Source organism: Aethalodelphis obliquidens, unplaced genomic scaffold (assembly GCF_003676395.1).
Source record: "Aethalodelphis obliquidens isolate GAN/ISIS:26980383/991018 unplaced genomic scaffold, ASM367639v1 scaffold42, whole genome shotgun sequence".
NCBI classification, from domain to species: Eukaryota; Metazoa; Chordata; class Mammalia; order Artiodactyla; family Delphinidae; genus Aethalodelphis; species Aethalodelphis obliquidens.
In genome coordinates, this window is record NW_020837986.1 from 1447499 (window position 1) to 1464351 (window position 16853).

The 16853-nt window shown below is 54.7% G+C and overlaps 1 protein-coding gene across 1 annotated transcript in view; it reads right to left on the bottom strand.

The window, feature by feature from the left end:
- SLC12A5 (solute carrier family 12 member 5) overlaps nucleotides 1-16853 on the bottom strand; it is a 35831-nt gene that overhangs the window by 17236 nt on the left and 1742 nt on the right. Inside the window, exons 2-7 of the mRNA XM_027078173.1 lie at nucleotides 5093-5187; nucleotides 4613-4744; nucleotides 4091-4237; nucleotides 3223-3277; nucleotides 2593-2723; nucleotides 389-630 (exon numbers count right to left, since the gene is read on the bottom strand). Coding sequence (XP_026933974.1) covers nucleotides 389-630; nucleotides 2593-2723; nucleotides 3223-3277; nucleotides 4091-4237; nucleotides 4613-4744; nucleotides 5093-5187 — 802 coding nt within the window. The remainder of the gene's footprint in view (nucleotides 1-388; nucleotides 631-2592; nucleotides 2724-3222; nucleotides 3278-4090; nucleotides 4238-4612; nucleotides 4745-5092; nucleotides 5188-16853) is intronic.

Consider the following 16853-nt stretch of genomic DNA (forward strand, 5'->3'; position numbering starts at 1 on the left):
GTCCTTTCCCATGATAGGGAAGGTGTTTAATACTAAGAGGTTGTCACATTCCAGAAGGTTGTCTCTACCCAAGAAAGGTTACCTAACACAGACCGGTCTTCCCTTTAGACATTGTTCCACTTGGCTCTTCCTAAGTCCACCTCACCAGCCAGCCCTTGACCCTCACAAGGAAAACTGTGCACACCTCCAAAAAATGTTATCCCATCCTAAAGAGATTTCCCTTAAACCAGGAGAGGTTTTCCCTCCCACGGGAGTTTATTGTAAATCCACAACCACTCTGATTCTGAGAGATGGGGGCAGGGGGGTTGGCAGACACTAGTGTGAAGACCCTGAAACCAGTCCAGGGAGGAGGGGGAGGATGCCTGAAGCTCAGGGCAGTAGCACTTACGGGAAGTTGGGTGGGTCAAAGGCAGATTTGATGACCCCGGCATAGATGGCCAGGATGGAGAGGATGACACAACCCAGGAAGACAAGGGCAAACTTGTTGACATACTTGACGCCCACAAATACCACGGTGGCCATGCAGGTGAGCACGCAGGTGCCATACACACGCATATTGTTCAGCATGGCTGCCGCCTCCCCACTGGCATCTTCTGCCTTGAAAATGGCCATAGCTGGGAAGAGGTAAGCCTGTGGGAAAGGGATGCGGAGGTCAAGTAAGTAGGTAACCCACTAAGTAACCAACTAAGAATCACCCCAAGGAAATAACCTGAGGTGCAGGCAGGGCTTTGGAGAAAAGATACGCATCACAGCATATTTACAGTAGTACAAGACTGGAAATGACATCCAATGATAGGGGAATAGTTAAGGAAATCATGGTCTAGCCTGCAAGGACTATTATACTGTCATTAAAAGATTGTATTGCAGAAATGTTGGGAGCAATTATTAAGTTCTATTCTTTTGTTATCAAGTATAGTTCTTAATGATTATTTATTTTTATTATTTCAATAAGAAAGGCAGATATAAATTAGACATTCATCCCTAGAGGACTGGGTAAATAAATCATGATATTTCCGAATAGACTATGTAGCTGTTAAAAAGGACAACATAGATTTATATGAACTGACTCAAAAAGGCTATCCATGTTATATTAGGTAAAAACAATCAATTTTTGAAAAGAATGTGTCTTATCTCATTTTTGTAAATATATATGTGTACTTACATGTGACTATATACACACATATGTGTATATATGTCTGTGTGTAGATACATCAAAATGTTAACAGTCGTTTCCCCTGAATGGTAAAAATGTGAATAATCTTTATTCTTTTTGCACATCTGTATTTTCCATAATTTCTATACTAAATATTAATATATTTATATTCTTACAAAAGTTATTTTCACTTGTGATATTTGCAAAGAGGGTCTTTCATGATTAGAGAAACCTATAGAGTTATATTTTCTAAAGACAGAATACAATATCACAAAATACTAGAAGGACGCACCCAATGATAGTGATGATTTGCCTTAGGAGACTGGTATTTCCTTTTTTACATGCTTTGATTTTTTTCCAATTTTATGCAATGGGCAGAATTGCTTTTATAATAGTTCTTTGATGTTGTAAAAGCCATAGAGGTCTATTATTATTCTCTCACAATTTGGCTTTTGGGGTCCTTTATTCCCCATCTACCCTCCCTGCCCCTGGACTCCTCCATTCCATCCCAAAACAAGAAGCTGCAACATCTGTTAGTTCTAGTTCTCTGAAGCCGAGTGGTTGGGTGGACAAGCACAGGCTTCAGGGTCAGGAAGACACAGGTTCATATCCCTTCCATACATCCCTTAAACTCTCTGAGCCTTGCTTTCCGCATCCATAAAATGGGGACATCTTCTAACTAATGCAAGGGTCGTGAGGATAAAATAAAATGATACGTTGAAGGCCACGGGGCCTGGGTAGAGTAGGGGTTTGGGAAATAAATGTCAGCCCCACTTTCTATATAGCAAGGAACCCTCTTCAGCTCCCACCTCACCTCCTCCTGCAGGGGCAGGAAGAACCGAGACCAAAGTCAGCAGCCGTCCACTTCGAACACTGCCCACGGACCTGACTTCTCATCAGTCACTGCTTCTAACAGATAGATCTCTTTCTCAGCTCCCTCTTATTCTCCTCTGCCATCCGCTAGCCATCAGCCCTCTACCACTAACATTCACAGAGTGCTTAGCACTGTCCCTGGCACACAGTAGGCAATCACTGTGTGACATGACTTATTATTTCTTATTTCATGATTTTACTCTTCCCAACCCACCTCTGCCACTCGGTAGCTGAGTGACCTTGAGCAAGTCATTTCACCTGTCTGAGCTTATCATTTGTAAAATGGGCATGATAATACTTAAACCTCATGAGGATTCAAGCTAATGACTGTAAAGCACTTGGAACTCTGCTGAGAGCACAGTGGGTGCCTGATAAACGACAGCTGTTCATGTTACATAATTAGTGTATCCTGTCTCCCCAACTAGACTGTGAACTCTTTCCAGACAGAACCGTGTCTGATTTTCCCTTGGCCTTACTTAGTGACCCAGCCTACAGGAGGTGTCCAGGGAGCATCAGTTAACTGACTGACAGCCTGGGGCCCACACCTCCTCCTTGGCCCCTCTCACCAGCAGGATTTCGATGGTGCCCAGGATGTACATGGCCCCAGCAAACGTAGTGCCCAGGTAGAAGCAGAGGCCCACAGCGCCCCCAAACTCTGGACCCAGAGACCTGGAAATCATGTAGTAGGAGCCGCCAGCTGCAGAAAAAACCCAGTATCAGCAAGAGGTTCGAGGGGCACTGGGCTGCCGTAGGGGATGAGGGAGGATCAGAGACAGTGGTGGGAAGGAGGTTGCTCTGGGCCTCCCAAGCCTTACAAGCTGTAGCCCTAGGACTGAAGGGAGACCCAGCCAGACACTCTGAGTGGCTTCTCTAGCACTAATTCCCATGTTGCTAATTACCCTCTAAGGAGGTCATGGCTCAGAAAATAGGATGATGGAGAGGAGGATCTCAGGCAAAGGGAGGAGATCTTGCATTGCCCCATTCAACGCCATCAACACCTCCGTCCCCTCCCCTTCACACGGCTGCCCCCATCTATCCCACGAAAACGCCGTAACCCAGCCCCTGAATCTGCGGTATTGCTTCTCTGGGGTCCCGATGGTACCCAAAGCCCAGGACGCTGTCCCTCCTTCCAACTACCCAGGCCTCCCTCCCAACCATCCAGGCCCCTTCCCCTCCAAGAAGCCCCAGTCACATACCAGGCACAACACCATTGGTTGCAATTGCACTCATGGAAATGGCCGTGAGCATCGTCTGTGAGGAGAGAGATCGTCAGAGTGGCGAGTAGGGTGGGGGCCAAACCTTCTACCCCATAAACACCCGCCAGACCCACAAGTCCTCTTCCATCGAGCTTGTCCTCGGTCCTGTTCCAACTCCTACTCCTGCCAAGTCCTTCTTGTCCAGAAAACCCCTTCTTCACCAAGCACATGAAAGAAACGCAAGCTATAGCATCAGAGAGCTCTGGAAACCCCAGCTTGGCCTCTGACCAGCTGTGTGACCGGAGACAAGTCACTTCAGTTCTCTAAGCCTCAGTTTCTTCATTTATTAAATAGGCAGGTGTACTAGCTTCAGCACTGGCTACTCACACGCAGAGGGGGCTCAAGGGTCACATGTGAGGAAACGTAAATGTCGTGAGAAGTAGGTGTTTAGTGAACATGTGATTTTTTTAGAGAGGATGGGAATAATTCAGTTACAAAGCTGTTTGGGACCCGTAATCCCATTCTTTGTGAGTCAGGACCTACTGAAATGTTAACTACTGTGAGACTGTAGGTGAGTTTTATTTATTAACGTACACCTATCTTTTTCATCAATGAGTCTGCGGTACCTGTGTAATTACAGCCAAGCACACACACACACACAGCCAGGTGAAACCTGGTTAATACCCATCAGGGACTAGCCTGTGAGATGCTGGAAGGACCAGGCAGACCTAATTTACTCTCAAAGATTACATGCAGTGGTTCCTATAAAAAGATCAGGTCTCATGCTTCCCCCTCTTCCCCCTCCCCCCGCCAGGTCCCTGCTCAGCCCCAGCTGCCAGGCGTCAGGAGAGGGGAGCGTGTCACTCACACAGGAGCAGCAGATGAAGACCATGCAGAAGGACTCCATGATGCCCGCGATGCCCACCACCCAAGTGAGCCGCAAGAAGAGGATGACACCAAAGATGTTCTGCAGGCACGGTAGGTACACGCCCATGAAGGTGCCCATGCGGGGGGCCTGCCAGGGAGGCCAGCGTCAGTTTCTGCAGCCCCCCAATCACTGCCAACACCCCAGGCCCACTCCTCCTACCCCGGCCCCTCCATCCCCCACTTTCCTCTTCTCTCCATCCCCGTCCCTTCATCCCTCTTCCCTCTGATTCTCATCTTGCTTCCCTCCTCCCTTCAGGCCTCTATCACCTACCCTTCAAGCCACCCCTCCCTCTCCCCTCCATGTCTATACCTCACCTCCCATCCCTTCCCCTCCCTCAGCATCCACCTCCCATCCCTCTGTCTCCATCATGCATCCCTCCATCTGAATCCATCTTTCCTGCCCCACCCCTTCTCCCCTCCCACCCTCCCTCCTCCCTCAGCCCTTCCTCCCCGAGGCCCTCACCTGCACCGGCTTCTTTTTTCCACCCTCATTGTTTTCTGCCTCTTCGTGCTCCCTACTTCCCTGAGGCAGGTTGGTGTAGTTGGCCAGGCCACTGAGCAGGGAGGACACCATGGGGCTGGTGTCCATCTCCTCCTGTGGAGGGAGGCTCTCAGTGTTGGGAGGCTAAGCCCTGGTCGGGGGTGGGGGAGTTAGACGGTAGGAGGCCGAGAGAGATGCAGACCAGGGGCAAACCGTTGAGGCTAGGATGAGATGAGCAAGGACTACGAGAGCAAGGAGAACAGGGAGAGAGCGGGTTGGGGTAAGAAGGGGGATAGCAGGGGAAAAGGGGAGGAGAAGAAATGACAGGGAGGTTCAGGGAGGAAGGTGGACCTGAGGGAGAGATGGAGAGGAGGGGACTGTTCCCCAGGGAAGGAGGGAGGGGGTGGCTGAGGAAGGCGGAGGTGAACTGTGGGTGGAGGCCCAACTCCCCTGGCAACCCACCTCAAACAGGGCCATGTTCTTGCCATCATACTCCTTCCCCTTCTCTGTGTCGGTGCTGTTGATGAAGGGGCTGCTCTCCTTGGGGTTGCCATCACCTGAGAAGGCGGAGGAGTCAGGGTCCTGGCACCAGCTGGTTGTGGCCCACATACCTGGACGTCCAGCTGAGTGGCCGCTTTAACTCTCTGAACCTCGGTCTGCACATTGGAAAACTGGAGCCAATACTACCTCCCTTGCAGAATTTTAGTTGACAGCGCATGCGAAGAGCCTAGTGCGCTCCCTGGCTTGTATGGGGTATTTAATGAACGTGGAAGTGCTCCCTTGCTCTTGGGGGTCCTACTTCATTCACCAGGGCACCCTAGACTCTCCAGCGTCCCCTCCTTGACCACAACTAGTCCATCCTGGTGTTTGGGGGTGGGGGGAAGGCAGAGAACCCTGCAGCTGAGGCCCCAAGGATACTCCACCTCTTGGAAGAGTGACCCCCCTTTGGCATCTCCTGTGTCCCTCATTCATCTTCAGTCAACAAGTATTTACTGGATGTCTCCTGTGTGCCAGCGTGGGCATGGGCATGGGGGAGTAAAACACAGAATAAGACACCATCCCAGCCCTTGGGGAACCCAAAGGCAGGGGAGAAAAACCAGCAGCCAGGAATTTCCAACCCAGAGGATAAGGTCCGCGGTAGAATATGAAAGAAGAGGTGTGGTAACACAGGAGAAGCGTTCAGCCCAGCCTGGGAGGTCACGGAAGGCTTCCCAGAGGAAGTGACGTGTCGGCTGAGAACTGAAGGATGAGTAAGAGCTAGACTGGGAGGGAGGCGGGAGGGTGTTCCAGGCAGATAGAACAGCAGAACAGCATGTTCGATGGCCCAGAGGTGAGAGTGAGAGGAGTGGGTCAGAGGAGCTGGAGGAAGCTTGATCCGGCAGGAGTCTAAGGAAGGAGTACGGTGGGGTGGGGGGCAAGGATGGGGAGTAGCATGTAAAAAAAAAGAGGCTAGGAAGGTAACTGCGGGCCGGGTCCTTAAATGACTAGCCAGCCATGTTAAGGATTTTGGACTTCATCCAGAGGACAATGGGAAGTCATTGAAGAGTTTCAGGCAAAAAACACCATGAAGAGATTTGTGTTTTAGAGCAATTGCTCTGGCCTTTAGATGACGAATACAGAAGCTAGTTAGGGACTTTCAGAAATCTGGGCAAGGGCCAATGATACCCAGACCAGAAGCAGGGCGGAACAATGAATAGACTCCAGAATTATTGGCACACATTTCCATGCCAGATATTTGAGGATGTGGGAAGGAGGAATCTAGGATAAGGCCTGGGTTTCTAGCATGGGTAAATGGGTGGATATGGTGCTATTTAATAAACAGGGGAGGGCTTCCCTGGTGGCGCAGTGGTTGAGAGCCCGCCTGCCGATGCAGGGGACGCGGGTTCGTACCCCGGTCCGGGAGGATCCCACATGCCACGGAGCGGCTGGGCCCGTGAGCCATGGCCGCTGAGCCTGCGCGTCCGGAGCCTGGGCTCCGCAACGGGAGAGGCCACAGCAGTGAGAGGCCCGCGTACCGCAAAAAAATAAATAAATAAACAGGGGAGAGAAGGAGATTGGGGGTGGGGAAGTTGCTGAATTTGATTGCTGGTGAGGCGCTATAGGACACCCAAGTGAATATGTCCAGAAGCACTTGGATGTACGGATCAGTCTGGGTCCCAGGAGAGAGGCCAGACAGGAGGAAGACATGGGGGTAGCCCATGAAAAGGCGTGTAGGAAGTGTGTGAAACCGTGTGCCTGGAGATCATCCAAGAAGAAAGCCTCTAGGGCATTAAGGAGAGGGTCCTTTCAAAGAGATGTAAGGGGCCCTCCACAGACACACTCCCTTGGCTTCAGCCATCACACTTTCTCAGTTTCAGGGCTGAACCCCAGCAGTAGGCACCTCTTTGGACTCCGGAGAAACTCGCCAATGACCAAAACAGAAGTGAAGTTGAGGCCCTACATATTCTGAATTTCCTGTCCCCTCATCTCCTGGTCCCTCTCTCTCTCCCCATCTCCCCAAATCCTCCCCAGCCTCTCCTCCTGGAAACCTTCCTTCATCTCCCAGCCAGGGTCCATCCCCAGAGCATGACCTGCTATAACCAATCTCATCCCGACTCAAAACTGTGGAAGTGATGCCTCACATCCTCAAGGGAAACCCACCACCGTCTCCTGTCACCACCTCCACTTCACTCATCAAGCCAAGAACTTCTCCCAACAGGGGCCTCCACCAGCTCACTCTTCTCCTCACATATGTGGGTTCCTGGGACTTGCAGACCGGTCCTCCCAGTGGGAGCCTGGCATGTAATAGGTGCTCAGGAAAAAGTCTGTGGAGGTGAATTCCCCCAGGCTCCCTTCCTGACCCCCAGTGTCTCAGAAGAGCTGTTTGGGGCCAGAGAAACGGAGAAATAAAAGTGAGGTGGGTCCCTCCTCCTTTTAAAATGCTGGCAAGATGTTCCTATCACACTATGGTGGTAACTAGAGAGGTTGAAGGGGGATGAGGTGAGAAGAAATTTCTTAATGGTTAAGAAAACAGGCTGGAGCCAAGGAGATTTAGGTTCCAGTCCCAACTTTGGTGGCTGTGTCGACACGTTGGGCAAGTCACTTAAACTAAGCCTCAGTTTCCTACTTTGCAAAGGGATAATAATGGTGTTTAACTCATAGGGCTGTTGTGGGGATTAAGTAAAATAATGCCTGTTGGGCGTGCCCGGCACCTAAGTGTAGCTACTGCCGTTACTGTTACAATTACGATTACTAATAGACGTGGTACCCCGTCCAGCCTGGGCTCCCTATCCCACACGCCTTCCCCGGCAGCAAGATTTAGGGGCCCTGTCTCCTGTGGGACTGGGTCCCTCTCTCCACAGCGTCCGCTCTTAGGGGCAGGACAACCAGACACGAGAGCCCCCCATTCCTTTCACACCCCCTCCCCTCCTCCTTCGTGGGGGCGCGGGGCGCGTGCAGGGCGGGGATGGGGGGCGTCCCGGCCCGAGACCCGGCATCGAAGCACCTCCGCGCCGGTCTCCATGGCGACGGCGCGGGCAGAGAGCGCCGCGCGGAGCAGAGCCGGCCACGCGCCCGCAGCGGCTTATGTAACGCGACGCGCAGCGCGGAGCCGGACTCCCGGCCGGATCCCAGCCCCGAGATGAGGGCAGGGGAGGGAGCGGTTCGTAGGCTTGTCCTGGGTCCCGCCTTTCCACCCGCCGCCTGGGTGGGACGCCAGGCCCCCGGTCTCGTCTACCAGGGCTGATTTCGTCCCCTCCCTGGAACACCGGTTGAAGGGGAGGGGTGAGCTTCATGAGTTCTCAGAGGAGCAGGACTACGAAGGGGGAACTCGCCCTGATTCCCCGGAGCCAGGAGTCAGGATGATGGGAGAGCGCCGTGCGGCGCGCGCGCGAGAGGCAGGGCCAGACTGAGGCTGAGCCCTCTCGGGCCCCCCCACCCCCGCCCCCTGGGAGCTCTCCGCCCGAATCGGCTTTCAATTAAGCGGCGGCGGCCAGAGCTCCCGGGGAGGAAACAGGCTAGCGGCGCGGGCTAAGGAGCCTCCCCTGGGGGCCTGGGGCCAGGCCTGGGGGAATCCCCAAGCCAGATTGGGGGAGTAGGGGAAGGCGTCAGACCCCAAGACGAAAGGAGACCTGGGGGCCAGAGACAATAAATATCCTTGTGTCCTTTCGTCCAGAGGAGCCTTCTTACTCTGGTCATTCCCACCTCCCCGAGGTCAGGACCAAGGGTCCCCTCCTACATTTCCAAGAACCTAAGTTCAGAGATGCCAGTGGTTGTCGGCCTGGTGGTCTTCCCTCAAGCCCAGGAGGTCCTTAGAGCCGCCTGTCATCGTCTCCAGGCACCACTGGGAGGCCTTCTTTCTCTCTCTGGGACCCAACATGCCAGACCCAGGTCCTGGCCACTCTAGTTCCAGATCCTGGACACTGATATCTAGGGAGAAAGTCTCCCCACGAGCCTGCTACACTCAGAGTCTGGGAAACTTATGGGGAGGGGTAGAACTGAAGGAGTTCCTAGTTTGACTACTGCTTCACACCCAGAGGCCACTTTTCTAGGCCACGTGAGACCCCATGGAAATCCCATGGCGCCCAGTAAGACGCCATCCTCAGGGTAGAGAAAGCAGGGACTGGGGGATTGGACCCATACCCCGTGTCTGCGAGAACAGAGTCCCCTCCTCAGAGTGGTGACATCTGAAGGGGATCCCAGGTGGACATGGCCCCCCTTCGTTCCCTAGGAACCGCGACGGGATGCCGGGCTCTGCTGCGGACTCGACTTTGCCAAATCCCCTCCCTCCCGCAGCCTAAGCCCGCTGTGGAGGGGGGCGGCTGCGGACTGAGGTAACCTCAGGGTGACTGTGGAGATGGATGAGTTAGGCAGCCAGTAGTTCCTACCCGTACTCAGCCTCAGGGAGGAAGAAGGGGTGTCAGACAAAGGATCGGGGACCCTGGTGTCCACAGACTTCCCAAGCGACCCCTTGGCTCTGACTTGGACCCAGGATCCGGAGGACTTCAAGGCCAGGCTGCCAGTCCCTGGAAGACCCTGCTCTTTCAGCCTTGGGCCACCCCTGGGGGAGGTCTGCAGGAGTCTCGGCCCAGAGGGTCAAGCAATGCCCAGGGGAGCGTTTGAGGCGCTGAGCGCAGACAGCCAGAGCGGGAGGCGCGCTAGTGCGCAAGGGACGCAGCACCGCTGGAGGGTGGGGGCTGGGGGCGGCTGACGGCCGTGCTGGGTGGCTGAGACCGCGGGGGGGCGGCGGGGGGCCCGAGAGCCCGACGGCGGTGGCTGGCCTCGCAGACCTCGGAGCAGGGAAAGCGCGGAGGAGAGTGGGAGCCGCGAACGGACTCACTCCAAGCCCCTCGGCTCCTAGCGAGTCTCCGCACCCACCGCAGCGCGTCCGCAGTGTCCGCGCCACGGCGCCAGGAATTCGGCCGCTGGGACCCCATTCCCGAGGCCTCACTGGGGAAGCTAGCAGAGCTGACTGGAAAGACTCTCCCCTGCCCCGCCCTTGAAACCACACTGCTATGCCAGGGTACTCAGAGGAAGGGGAAAGGGGGAAGAAAGGAGGGTGATCTTGCTTCCCGTCCCAAACCCACGGGAACGCGAGAGGGAGAAGGAGATTCCGCAAAGTAGAGCTGAAAATCCCCGGAGGGGGTACGCTTCGGTCTGAGGTCGGACCCCGGGCAGCTTTGGGGGAGGAGGCCCGGACCACATTAAGTGACCCCTTAAGGAGACACCGCAGCCGGACGGGGGCTGTCATATGGCTCCAATCCCCCCATAGGCACCTTCCCCCCATCTTTCAGCTGGAAGTCTCAGAGCGAGGGACTGCCGCAGACTGCGCCCCCCGCAACCCCCGCGCTCTGCGCCAGGACGCCAGGGTCCCTCCTCGGGAAGAGGAGCCCTCCTCCCTCCCGTCGAGCTACACGTCAGCCCGTTCTAGCTCTTCCAACCCCTTCCCACCGCCTCCCCCGCTTAGCTACCCCACGTCTGCCCCCGGGCCGTGGGCAATGGCAGCCCCTTGGCCCCCAGCCCTGTCCCCGGGCGCGGCGCATTCCAGCACCTCGTACAGTGCCTGGCGCATTCCAATGGAGCTGGGCTCCAGGCCGCCTTGGGCGCCCACCGCCCCGGTCAATCCCCGCCTCTCCTCTGAAGGAGGCGGCCCCCGCTCTGCCTCTAACCCCAGAGCCGCTTCCTCTCCTCGCCGCCCCCGGACCGCTGCTTACCAGGGTTGGCTCCCCCATCGCCGTCCTCGCAGTCCGTCAGGTTGTTTAGCATGGTGGCGGCGCGGCGCCGGGCCCGGGGATGGCTGCGGCGCCTCACCCGCGCCCCTCTGCCTGCCTCCGCCGCTCTCTCGCTCGCTCTAGCTCTCTCTCGCTCTCCGCTCCACGGAGGAAGAAGCTGCAGTGCCCGCCCGCCCGGCGCACACACACTCGCACACGGACACACGCTCACACCCGCGCGCGCCCCCTCTCAGCGGCGGCGCTGCTCGCCTCATCCCGTATGCAGGAGGCATGAGCCACTGGCGGGGTTTTGCGGGGGGGGGAGCGCGGGAGGGAGAAAGAAGAGGGGACGAGGGGCGGGCAGTGCTCTCTTGGAGGCCCCCTCGCACGAAAACTGGGGGCTTGCGCGGGTGGGATGGAGAGGGTGCTGCGGGGGATGGGGACCTCGCCTCCCTTGAGCAGACGTAGCTCCGCCCGCCCCCCACTCTCCGGCGCAGGCGGGGCCGGCACGTGGGCAGGTGCCATCCCGCGCCCTAAAAATAACGGCAGGGAACTAGGTCGCGGCCGCGGGGAGGCGGCCCCGCAGAGGCTGCCTGGCCGAGGGTCATCCGCCCCCTAGAGGGAAGATGAGGGGGGCTGAGGCGGCAGGGGTAGGGCGCCATGGAATATGGGTCCCTGGAGAGCCTGTCTGCAAAGCTGGGAAGGCCAGCCCCGAAGAACGGTGGAGAACCAGACCCTCTCCCATAATCACTGTTCAAGAGGTTGGAGCTAGGGATGTATGGAGGCCAGAGCTTTTAACCGAAGCACTGTGCTGCCCCCCGTGGGGTTCAGGGTCACTGGCTGAACTGTCTGGCTCATCCTGTCTTGAAATGGGAGGATGAATCTGAGGAGTTGCAGTGAACACTTTACTGCGCTTAGACTGATGGAAGTCTTAGCATCTCACCTCCAAGGCAAATCACTGGAGCCCAAAGACAAGGACCCTCTGACTGTGGAATGACCCTGGGAAGGAGAGGTGGTGAGGAAGAGAGAAGGCAGCAGTGAGGTTTCAGGGAGCGCTGACTCCCCACTGGGAATGGTGCAGCCTTTAGGGAGGGCAGGCGGGTCGGAGGCATGCCAGGAACAGAGTGGGGGAGGGGAGAATGAGGCCGCCTGTCCGTTTGGGACCAGATTTTCTCCCGGGGCGAGAGTGTCTAATCCCCTAATCCAGGATTGCTTTCTGAGGATTCCAGAACTGACATGCTTTCTGTGTTCCTCCCCCTCCCCTGACATCATCCCCGTAGAAGCTTGATTGTCCTGGGACCCCTCAGCACCCTTAGAATCCAGGCTTGAGCCAGGGGTGGAGAGATCTCAGGAAGCGGCATCAGAGGTTTGGACCCTTTGAGTCCCTGGAAAAACCTAATTATCCAAGGAGGAGAGCAGATCAAGGGGAAATGATTTTCAGACTCACCCAAGCCTCCAACACTAGCCCTCTAAATTCCAGGAGAGTTCCAGGGCTGGAGAGGCTCGTGTCAATCATCTTAGCTAATGCACAGCTTTCATTTTACAGGTGAAAAAGCTAAGGCCCAAAGGGTGGGGGAAAGATGACTGCCTGTGGACACTATGCCAGTGAATGGCAGAACTTGGTCTAGAATCCAGTTTCCTTTATTCCAGTTTCGGACTCTTTTCCTCAACATAACCTCTTTTTAAATGGGTCCTGCCTCCAATAGAAGGGACACGAATGCAGTCATATCCAAACTGCTCAGTGGCCTCTGATCCTTGGCTACTAAGAAAGGAACAGGGACTGGGTCGGAGATGAGCTCTCTCCCTTTTCTTGTGCTCAGCCTTCAGACGTGCAGCTGGAGTGGCCTCTCAGCTTGCAATTGGAGGTGGGCCCAGAGACCTTCAAGGATTCTTAAAAAACAAAACAAAACCAAACTGTCCACTCGACCAGAGGCCCAGTTCTAGGATGGGAGTTTTCAGGACCATGGACAGGGCCCGCTGCTCGGATTCCGTTGTCGCATTATTTGTCAGTGGCTTCAGATTCGGTCAACCACAGAGTCTTCAGCAGCTGACTGGAGGGGCCCTCTGAGGGATCCACCAGTAAGCTATCCCTGCCACTGTGTTTTATGGACGCCAGAAGGACTCTTTAGGGTGGAGAGCTAGGTATTCAGGCCAGGTGTGAGAACTGGTCCTCTTGGCTTTCCCAGAGAGAAAACCACACACACAAAAAAGTGCAGTGAGTTTGGATTGGTGACAGAGGTTTAAAGGGTTGCAGGTGGGTAGGCCAGTGTGCAAGAGTTTCTAAGCACTCCACTCCACGCACCACCACCACCACCACCACCATCACCACCATTATGGTTTTCTACTACTCTGCAGAGACAGGTAATATAGTAAAATGTGTAGTAGGTTTGTCTGAGAAGTGCTGTGAAATAAATACTGAGGTTTTTCAGCAATCCCGGGTCTGGGATGTTCTCCTGGGGGTAGTTCTCTTCATCTGTGGTCCAGAGCCCTGGCTGCTCAGGGACTGAGCCCGCCCATGGAGAAAAGCTAGATCCCAAGCGAGTATAGGGGAAGGCAGGGGTGATCCTCTTCCCCTGGGCATCCCATCTGTCCACCCCCACCAGACCTCCTATCTCACAAGGCATCTGGGATTCAGGAGATGCTGGTGCTGTCTGTCCTCTGCCCTCAAACTCTGTGTTTCCTTGGGCAAAACTGAGGTCCTCTCAGGGCCTGTGTATCTCCATCTATGAAACGAAAGGGTTAGGCTGCATAACCCATGGGCCTTCTTCCCACCCTGAAAACTCTCAGTGCTCTCTCAATTTATCTCAGACTAAAGCCAGGGAGCTCTTCATGAGGAGACAAGACCAAGTGAAGAGACAGCCGCAAGGGGAGACCCCGGTCCTTTGATTCACACCCCCCCCACACACACCTCTCAAGAAGACTGATCTCTATTCTGGCTTCAGGCCAACCCTCTGCAGTGAGGCTTTCAGAAAACACATTGCAGGCACCTCCTGCACTGCCAGCCTGGCCTTGGCCAGTAAGATGACCCTCAGCTCTGAGCCCCAGGAACATGGCTACCAGCTCAGCACCGCTTCCCCACCCAGAGCCCTTGGAAGATCTAGGGCCAGGGGAATCTCCTCATTAAAGCATCACGAGATGCAGAGCTGGGCAGGGTCTTATTTCTAAACTCCGAGTCTCTAAAATTCCTCTCCCCTCCCACCTTACGCTTCTCATAGAGAAAAAAGGTCAGGGAAGCTGCCTCCTAAATATCAGGACTGGGGAACTGGAAGGAACTTTGTAAGTTATTTTTTTAATCGTCCTCATTTATGGGGAAATTGGAGTCTAGAAATGGAAAGGTACAAATTTTCTCCATGAGGTGAACTTGTGGCAGATTGGGGGCCAGAATCTGGCTTCCTGACCTGCAGCCCAGGGCCCCAGCCACTGAATCAGGACCAGGAACTGTCTGGAAGAAACTGGAGCCACCTGACTGGGTCCTCTTTCCATGAAAGGCAGGCACAGTGTTCCTCCTTATGGCTTAATCCCTATCCATCTTTGTCTCTATATCATTAGCCCCATGGCCTAACCCACCCACCCCCAGCTCTGGCCTCATGGAACCAAGGCCCTGAACTCCTTTCTTCACTCTTCTCTCCCCCACCTGCAGGCCCCGTCCTCCAGACCCCAGACCCTTGCAGTGAATTGATGAGTCCGGCACAGAGCACACCCCATACACACAGGGCTTGCAGCAGACACGTCAACCACCATCGTCTCCGTGGTAACCGGGGGCTTAATTAACAGGCTGCAGACCTGTCACCATGGAAATGGCACCCCAACAGCCCCCCATTCCTCGGCAGATTCAGCCCATCTTCCCTCTTTCTCAATCAGGACCCCTTTCTCACTGTACCCCCCCATCCCCACCCCACCTGGAGAGCTGGTGCCCGCAGATCGCTCTGGTTCATTGAGAAGAGGGGAGGGGAGATGAGGGGGATGAGAGAGAGAGAGAGAGAGAGAGAGAGAGAGAGAGAGAGCAGCCCATCACCATGGCAACTACAGCCCCGTTCATAACCAGTTTGTTGCCATGGAGATTTCCAGGCCTCACCTTGGGCTGAGGTACTGGGCCGTGAGGTTCTGAGTCCCGGCTTGAGGAGTGGGTGACTGGAGAACTCCTTGGATGGGCTAGAGATCTCCAGATCAGGTATTTTTACCAATAATTCAGTGTCATTCTTCCCAATTTACAGATAAAGAGACTGAAACAGGAGGTTTGGGTATGGGGGAGGCAGAGAACATCACTCTTCTAGATCATCAAAGGATTTGAGCATTTTTATGGCTAGAAGGACCCTCAAGTAGCTTCCTGTTCAACTTCTTTATACTACAGATGGGGAAACTGAGGCCCAGAGAGGGGAAGCAATGTGCCCAAGGCCACACCACAGAGGTTGTGCTAGCGAGTGGATAGGCTACATCGTGGTCTTGCTCCAGTCCCCTAGCGTAAGTTGGCTCCCTCTCACTCCATGGGGACACATCCCAACTCCTGTTAGTCTTAACCAGGCCCAGCGCTCTTCCCAGTGCCCTGTCTTCCTCTATGAGAAACTGAGGCACAGCAGGGAGTGGTGCAAAGGGATGGGGGAGTCGCTCAGAATTGTAACAGTTGGTCCCAGGTTCAATTCTGTCCAGCCAAGTCACCATCCATCTTCCCATGGTACAAATGAGGCAACTGAGGCATGTGGGCTGCTGCCCAGTGTTAGTGGTAGATTCAAGGATCACCTTCTGACTTGCTTCTTTCCTCCCCTGTAAGTCGCATTCCCACCTATAGCTGATCTCCTGGCAGCAGGAAGCACCTCCAGGGGCAAACTCCACTCCCTGGGTCCAGAGTGAAAGGTAACACTTGTATGTAAATGACCTACAAACCCTCCCCCAAGCGTTCCCCCACCTCCCACATGCTGCCATCTCTCCCTAAGGGGCCTGGGTGATGACAACAGGTAAGGAGAGCATCCCCCTGGGGCCAGAGCACTGGCACAAAAACAGCTGTGGGAAAGATACCAGCAGATTTTATGTTCCCCTAGGGAGCCCTTGTCCACTTCCCCATGTAGCGACCTACCAAGGAGAGGTGCTGGAGGCTGTCTCAGGGCCTAAGAGGTTCAAAATCCCCAAATTACTCTCAAGATGGAACTTCAGTAAACTGCTGCACACAGGTACCCATCCCACAGATAGACACAGAAATACACACATCAACATGCCAATCAACACACTGGCATACAATGACACACGTAAGCACTGACTCACTGACTGCCCCACAGGTCAACAGAGCTAGCGTGGGATGCTTCTCCCTCAAGACATGCAAAGACACACACACACACCGCCTCTGCCACAAGCCCACAGCATTCCATATTCACATCCAATTTGCACACACACCTGCACATCCAACACTGGGAGCCGTACTTTACTTCATTATGCAAGAGCTTGGAAATGGGAATGGAAAGACGGAACAGTCACCTTGGGATAAGAGAGCGAGCCATCTTATTCTCAAGCCAGGGGGTGGGGAATGACAGGAGAGAAGGCAAGGTAGGGGAAGCAGGAGTCTACAGCCACTCCCCCTCTTATCTGATGAGCAGGAAGCACCTACTAAGTGCCGGGCTGTGGGCTTGGTACTCGGAACACAAAGTTAAAAGGATGTGGTCCCTGCCCTTGAGATGTAGGAGACACACAAGTAAATAACTTCCATCCATTGGGACATGTGCTATAATAGTGCAGTGGTCAGGCAGAAGAGGAATGTCTGCCTCTGCCTGGAAGTGAGGGAACGTGAAAAAGATTTTCAGAAAAGGTTACATGAGCTATAACTTACAGAGTGAGGAGGAGTTTCCCTGGCTAATGGAGGTGGGAGAAGAACACGGACAGGTATACCAGGAGCAGATGAGGGAAGGGTTTGAATGACAGACTAAAGGGTTTGCCATTTATCCTACAAGCGATGGGGGGGCGGGGGGGGGCGTTGTGTGGTGTGAACAGGATTGGAGGCAGGCAGACCAGTGAGGAGGCTGTGGTCATGGCCACGTGAGAGATGATGG